General features: G+C 55.3%; 1 protein-coding gene across 1 annotated transcript in view; it reads left to right on the plus strand.

The window, feature by feature from the left end:
- Positions 1-2,733: 2,733 nt before the first annotated feature.
- LOC103806336 (interferon-induced very large GTPase 1-like) overlaps positions 2,734-7,625 on the plus strand; it is a gene marked incomplete at its 5' end in the record, with an annotated part of 7,225 nt that continues 2,333 nt past the window's right edge. The window contains 2 exon segments of the mRNA XM_009079022.1: positions 2,734-2,919; positions 2,921-7,625. The exon segment at positions 2,921-7,625 is cut by the window's right edge and continues 2,333 nt beyond it. Of these exon segments, the coding sequence (XP_009077270.1) occupies positions 2,734-2,919; positions 2,921-7,625 (4,891 nt within the window).

The following is a 7,625-nucleotide window of genomic DNA, read 5'->3' on the forward strand; positions in this document are numbered from 1 at the left end:
ACTCCTCTCTTTCGTGCCTGTCGAAGTTTTCGCCTTGGTGCCTAGCGCGGCTCGGGGCGATGTCCTCTGTGGCCCTGAGAGCGTTTGAGACAGGCGAGGGATTGTGCCGGTCCCTACGACCTGCTGCCCACGCCGTGGGGATGAGCCCAGCGCTCAGGGGGTTCTGGGCACAGTGCACGTGGTCAGGTCGTGCCCACCCTCTCCCCCAGCAGCACCCTAAGCCCTTGTCCCCAGGGCTGCTCTCAGGCCACTCTCTGCCCAGCCTGTGTTTGTGCCTGGGAGTGACCTGACCGTGGTGCTGGACGCTGCCCTTGGACTCCTTGGCGTTCCTGGGTTTGCACTGAGACACCTCTGCAGCCTGTGCAGGTTCTGTTTGCAGGGACACGTGGGTTTCGGTCCCAGGTGAAACCTTGCTCTGGTCCCTGTCCCAAAAAGGCCCTGACGAGTCTTTGGTGACTGGGCAATCACCACTGGTGGAGAAGGGTTGGCCTCCACCGCTCCCTGGAATGAATCCTCCTCGTTGATGGGTTGCCATGTCCTGACTGCCTGGTCTTCTCCTTTAGGGTTTGGGGCCTCTGCTTCCCGGTGGTCTTCCTCCTGAGTTCTCGAGGGGCTTCCCATCTTCTTCCCAGCTGCCCAGCCGTGTGTGCCAGGCCCGCGGGGTGACGGTGTGCTGCGCCAGCTGAGCTGGGACCTGGGCTGCCTGCGTGCTCGGGGAGTGGAGCTCTGACCAGAAGGAGCACCTGCTGTGAGGTGGGTGAGGTGAAGCAGACCCTGAGGCACTGCACAGGTGGCCTCAATCTTCCCTGCCCTTAGAGCTCAGAGCCTTAGAGCTGACACTCAAGGCTCTGAGAGGGCCCAGGAGCCCAGCCCCAAACCCCTGGGATCGATACTTGTGTTGGTAAGAGTCTTGTGTCAGTGGTGGGATGGAAGCTGAATGAATGGGAAGGTTGTGTGCATGGAATAAATCTCTCCAGTGTCTGACTGAATTGAGACAGACAGTTCTGAGGTGTGTGAGTCAGTGTGAAACCCCAGAGGGGCAGAGGCAGGTGTCCAGTGAGAGCACCAGCTGCGTTAGGGACAGAGTCAGAGAATGGTCCGAGTTGGAAGAGACCTCCAAGGATCCTGGGAGAGACAGGATGGAAAGTTGACTGACATCCACAAAGGTTACATGGAGTGGCTTCCCTGGATCGACTACGTGTGTTCCTTGTCCTAAAGGGTTGGTGCTCTTTCTCCATTGCCTTTTGCTAGTGACATATTTTACACACCCCTTTTTACTTTCCCCCACAGTCCTGCCCCGGAGCTCCAACTGAGCTTTGGCCACAGGAGTTATCTCCCCACAGTGGTGAGCAGCATCTCTGTATTCCTCCCGTGTCACCCGACCTCGCTCCCACTGCCCATACACCTTCCTTTTGGCCTTGGCTCCCAAAGTGTCCCTGCTCAGCCAAGCCTGCCTCCTGCCTTGCCTGCACTTGGGAATTGCCTGTTGTGTGCGCCCGGGAGGTGGTGCTGGAACCGTGACCAGCACTGATGGACACCAGCACCTTCCAAAGCCTTTTCCCAGGGCCCTCCCTGGCTCATTCCCTAACTCATCTGCTCCCTCGTGTCCAGGGCTGAAGGTTCGCAGGCACAGAGATTTTAACTTGATGGCTTTGTGGTCCTGTGATGCCAGGAAAACCTGAGAGTAAATCTCGGTAGCCGTTGGAGTGCTCGATGGGGTTTGTCTCTTTGCAGGGATGCTCCTCCTGGCACACCCCGAGGGGTCTGGGGCACATCTCATGTGGTGTAGGTACACGTGTGCATTGATGGGCCAGACGTGTTCATTACTCAGCCCTGCAGGGTCATGTCCAGCAGTGGGTGTTGCTCTCCTCTGGACCTGCCCACGGCTCCATGTCCTGTGCACTGCATCTGGGGTCGTCTCGGGGGTCGTGAGGGTGGAGGCTCCAGCTCTTCCTCCGAGGTGAACTTTGAGCTTTATCCTCGGAGCCTGCGCAGTGTCCTCTCGGCCACGCCGGCCCAAGCCAGCCCAGTTGGCAGCTGCTTGTGCCTTTTGTCTAGAGTTCCACAAGTTAACTGACTCCTAAAATACTTAATCGTCAGTGAATGTTTGGCAAATGACTACAGCACTGAAAGTTGTTCTGCAGACTAATTGGCAGAGCAGGCTGTTTTCCCCGTGAGGGTGTTGAGGCCCTGAGATATTGCCCAGGGAGGTGGTGCAGTCACCATCCCTGGAGGTGTTTCAGAGGTGTCTGATGTGGCACTGGAGGATCTGGGTTAGGGCTGCAGTGGAGTGACAGGTTTGCGGTTGGACCTGACGATCTTTAGGTCTCTTCCAACATTGACTATTCTACGATTTTATGGCTGTCTGCACTTAGGTATTCATGAGTCCTGTTGGGAGGACATGGCAACGTTGCAGGCAGCTCCTTGTCCATGGGGTGTGAGGGTGTATGTGCGTGCGTGTGCGTGTGTGTGTTGTCTCCATGTCACACCCTCAGCTTCAGGATTGCTCCTGCAAATGGGAAAGCATCAGGCACATCCCTTGTCCTGGGAAGGAGACCCCAGGTCTCGTGGCATCCCCGGATGGGGTCCAGCAGTTGGGCAGGAGTAATTCCCAGTGCTGGAGCTGCTGCCGAGCCTCTTCTAGGAGGCCTGGGCCTCTTCCAGCATACCTTAGGGAAAGTCTCTCTTCTCCATCCGCAGGAGGACAGATGAGAGGGGAAGGAAAAGGCACAGCTACTGGCAAAGGCATTTGAGGACGAAGGACTGGATGCTGGATATTGGCTCCCCAAACTGTCACAGGTCCTGGGGGTCCAGTGCAGAGAAGCCCTGCAACATCTGCAGTGTGAAGACTACCTTCAGCTGAAGCCTGACGTGCGGCACACCTGGGAGGAAAAGGTGCTCCAAAACCTCCTGAAAATAAAGAGACCACAAACCAACTTCTGAGGAGCTGCAGAAGCAGCACTTGGAGAGGACAAAGCAGAGAGAAGCAGAGGCCAAGGAAGCCCTCAGGGAGCTCAGAGAAATTCACACAAGCCACAGACAGCAGAAAGAAGAAGCGACTGTGTGGTAAGCCCTGGAGATCCCCATGGAGGACTGGACACCGCCAGAGAACTCCTTGGTGGATGTGCCAGAGAGCATGGAGAAGCAACTGGAGCAGCAGGAGGGGTCAGTGAGCAGGAGAGAGAAGATCCCTGACACAGAGGTGCTGAGGAGAGCTTCGGGGGGACTGGCCCTGCAGGGCATCTACAAATCCAGCAGGCTTGATGATGTGCTGGCAAAGCGAGAGCAGATCATCAGGGTTGCTGAGGGATTCCAGCTCGCTGCTCCACAGCAAGAATCGTTCCATGAGAGGAAGGAGTTCTCCTCCCGTGCAGAAGAATCCACTTTCACCAAGTCCGTGGAGCAGGTGGGGCTCAGTGTCAGTATTTCTGCCAAGGCCGGGCTCTGGGGGTTGAAACTGGAAGTTGGTGGAGGTTACAGCAGCTCCTCACAGTCAGAGGACACCCACCAGTCCCACTCTGAGCAGAACTACTTTTGCACCACCCAATACCATTACATCCCTCTGGCTTCCTGCTACTTCCAAAGGCATCAGCTTCACCTCTCGGACGCAGCACTGCGGGAGCTGCAGGACATGGAGGACCTTTTGGGCATCACTGCGGAAGAAGACAAGCCCAAGCTGCTGGAGAGCAGGTGTGAGAGGTTCTTCAGCAGGTTTGGGTCCCACATAAACCAGGGTCCCCTCCACTTCGGGGGGATATTCTGCTGGAAGGCGTCTGCAGAAGGATTCAGAGCTGAGCAGCGGGAGGAGGTGAAGCGCCAAACGTCTCGAGCGCTGAGCGGCTGTGTCGGGGGCAGCCGCGGTGAAAAAGGGACCGTGGGTGCTTCCTCATCCAGCTCCCAGGCCTCTGTCCAGGAGAGTCACAGAGACAGTGCCCACACAGCGATCCAGCTCTCCGTGCTCAGCACCGGGGGCCCGCCCGTGACAGATTCCCTTCCTCGATGGCAAACGGGGCTCGAGGCCGATAACGCAACCTGGTGCGTCATCGACCGCGGCGCTCAGCTGATCCCCGTCTGGGATGTCATCCAGAGCAATCACAGCAGGGATTTTCAGTCTGTCTCTCAGATGAGCAGTGGTCTCAGGGCTGCGTACGAAGCCCTGACGAACCAGCGTGTGGGCAGCACTTTTGGAGAGGAACTGGTCAGTGCAAGGGAAGAGGCCAGAAATTTCATGGAGATTGTGAAGACCTGGGAGGTGACGGTGGATGACAGCAAACTGCGCACGCTGCTGGATTTCAAACGGGATCTGGATGGCAAAACTAAGAGCCCCAAGGTGTGGATCAACATGTGCCTGTCGGACAAAGCCCTGCAGAAATTTCTGGTGAACACTGTGCGGAGGTACCAGGAGTTGCCCCCAGAAAACACCACCTTTCTCAAGGCTCTGTTGAGGAACCTCCTGGATCCTCATATCTACTCTGTCAAGGACTTCCCTGAGTCTTCCTGCATTATGCAATGGATCTTCCAGGCTGAGCACAGGCTTCCTGAAATTCCCAATGTCTCTGGGCTTGAAGAGCTCCTTGTGACAATGCGGAGAATGATGGAGAACATCCAGGCTGTCACCTATGCACCAGGAGACTCTGACTCTGACATTCAGGAAGCAAAGAGGGAAGCCACCCTGACCACAAGCCTGGCTATTTATTCCTTGCTCCAGACTCTCCAGGAAAGGGCACAGAGGGACATAGAGCTGTTGGTGCTCATCATTGCGACCAGCACAGGGTACCAGGTGGAAAGCAGCACTTTTCAGCACCTCCTTGGACATGCAGAAATTTGCTACATGGCAAAGGCAATGGAAGCAGCACAGAAGGAGTATGTGGGTCTGAAGGAGCAAGATGCTGCCAGAGCTGAGGCCTCCCTTCTGCTGAGGGGTCTGACTGTGACCCCCGAAAGCAAAGAGCTGTCCCCACAGCAGAAGAGTGAGCGTTTAGTTTTCATGGAAGATCACATGAAAGGCTCGTGGTCCACAGAGATAAAGAACCTCCTGCACAGGCACAGTGCACGCAGAGACTGGGAGCTGCTGGAACGTGACTTGCATTCCTTCATCACTGGGTGCTTGGCTGGCACATCAGATGATCTGAGGGTGCAGGATATACTCAAAGACATGGGAGACACTTTACAAACAACTGAGCCTCCCAGTCAGTCCAAGTCCATGTCAGATAGCGGCAAATCCAGAGCAAATCAAGCCAGTGCAAACCAAGAGTTCCTCCACTTACTCAAGCGCCTTGGACTAGAACATCACTATCCAAGGAAAATGGGGATGGGAGACTTCCTCATCATCAACAAGACCTCCCTGCAGGACAGCCAGCCCAGCAAGGACAAGGAACTGCCACTTTACTTCTTGCAGAAGCTATTAACCGTGGACTATAGGGTCAGGTACCTGACTTGCAGGGATGAGAGCAGCCAGGGACTTGAGTCCATGCCAGAAACCACAGAGCAAGACCTAGAACCCTCAGACTCCTTCGAAAGCTTTCTTGATGCTTTGGAGGAAGCAGCCCCTGAGCCTGCAAGCAGTGACAGTCATGTGCACCCCATGGACCTCCAGATGGCAATTTTTCATTGTGCTGATGACTTCCTGAGACAGTGCATGGCAACAAAGCTTGCTTTCTGCCAGCTGGCGCTGCCTCTGCTGGTGCCAAACCCCTGCACTTCACAGATCGAGTTCCCGCTCTGGGCCCTCAGCCAAATCCAGAGGAGCTGGAAAGAGCCTGGGAAGCCAGGAATGCAGAGTGGGGCTGAGAGTTACAACAACAAACTCATTTATCAGGCAGAGACACCCATCGTGTCCTTCATCCGCATTGGCAGTTCTGCCTCCTCTTCCAAGTCTCAGCTCCTGAATGCTCTGCTGAGCCACCAGAAACATGACACTTTCTTCCACCGACACTGCAGAGGCAGCACCAAAGACTGTTTGCTGATGAAGGGTGTTGTGGAGATCGCCTGGTACTGTCCCCAGGGAAGCCACGATGACACCTTGGACTGTTGTGTGGCTTTCTGTAACCTGCACGGAGACGCAAGGGATCACAGAGCTCAGCTGCAGTTTTTACAGGAGATATCTGCTGTGAACGTGGCTCTGGTATCGGACTCTGAGCAGATGGGCAGCAGAGGGAAAACAATTTTGCAGGCCCTGTGGCAGTCACAAAGGCCTTTGGTTTGTCTTCTCACTGACAAAGAGAACGTTGCCACTGGCCCTCCCAGCAAAATCATCAAAATCGGGATCAAGAACAGAAACGAAGCAGAACTGAGGGACAAGCTGTCCAAAGCAATCAGGAATCTCCTGGAAGGGTCTAACCCACGTTTCAGCCTGGCCACCTGCCTGGCCAAGGCTCGCCAGCACGGGTTCTTAGTGGATGAAGATCAGCCGGCGTGTGTGACGGCCAAAGCAAAGGCAGAGGAGCTGGTGAGCCTTCTGAAGAGAGAGAAGCTGTCCAAGATCAAATCCCAGCTGCTGCCTCTCCAAGGAAAGCTGTGGCAGGACTGGTGCCTAAAGGACAAGGAGCTCACTCGCTTGCAGGAGAAGGGGAACAAGAGCATCGAGCACTACCGGAGCCAAATTGAATGCGAGAAGGCAACAATAAGAAGGAAGCAACTAGAGAAAGCTTTCCCCCTCAATCAGCTGATGAAATCCTTCCTTGCCTTTTTCCAGGCAGTGCCAGCAGATACCAGGAAATACTTTCTACAGTGGATGAAGGTCTTCATGGATGAGCTGTCCTCGGGTCACCTTGAAAAACTGAGGAGAGAGTATCACGAGTTATGGTCTGAAAGCCTGGCAGCAAAGAACAGCAAGGGACAAACCAGCCTGAGTCCTCATATTCAGAGTAAGTTAGATGCTCTCTCGGATGAAATCAATGATTCATCCATCGGCCTGGAGCATCTTTTGAGAGAGGTGGGGCAGGTCTATGAAGCTCTGGAATTAACAAACGCCGAGGATGAGAACGTCGTCAAACTCCCTGAAATTGCAGCAGATCTGATGGTTTTGGGGTATCCTGTGGAGCTGATGGATGGGGATGCTTCTTACGTGCCACTGCGGTGGGTGGGAGCAATCTTTGAGCGCCTGACGGAGCGGCTGGGGGACAAGCGCGTGTTTGTCCTCTCCGTGCTCGGCATCCAGAGCACGGGGAAGTCAACCCTGCTGAATGCCATGTTTGGGCTGCAGTTCAGCGTCAGCGCGGGCAGATGCACCCGGGGAGCCTTCATGCAGCTCCTGAAGGTGGCCGAGGAGCTGCAGCAGGACGTGGGCTTTGATTACATGCTGGTGATTGACACGGAGGGGCTTCGCGCCATAGAGATGGCCAACAGACAGTCCCAGAGACACGACAACGAGCTGGCCACCTTTGTCATCGGCATGGGCAACATGACTCTGATCAACGTCTTCGGGGAAAACCCGTCAGAAATGCAGGACGTCCTTCAGATCGCCGTGCAGGCTTTTCTGAGGATGAAGCAAGTGCATCTTTCCCCAAGCTGCCTCTTTGTCCACCAAAATGTGGGAGAAGTAACCGCCAGGGAACTGAACCTGGAAGGACAGAGGCATCTGCAGAAGCGGCTGGACGAAATGGCCGTGATAGCTGCCCAGCAGG

This window comes from Acanthisitta chloris, unplaced genomic scaffold, assembly GCF_000695815.1.
Source record: "Acanthisitta chloris isolate BGI_N310 unplaced genomic scaffold, ASM69581v1 scaffold28357, whole genome shotgun sequence".
Classification (NCBI taxonomy): Eukaryota; Metazoa; Chordata; class Aves; order Passeriformes; family Acanthisittidae; genus Acanthisitta; species Acanthisitta chloris.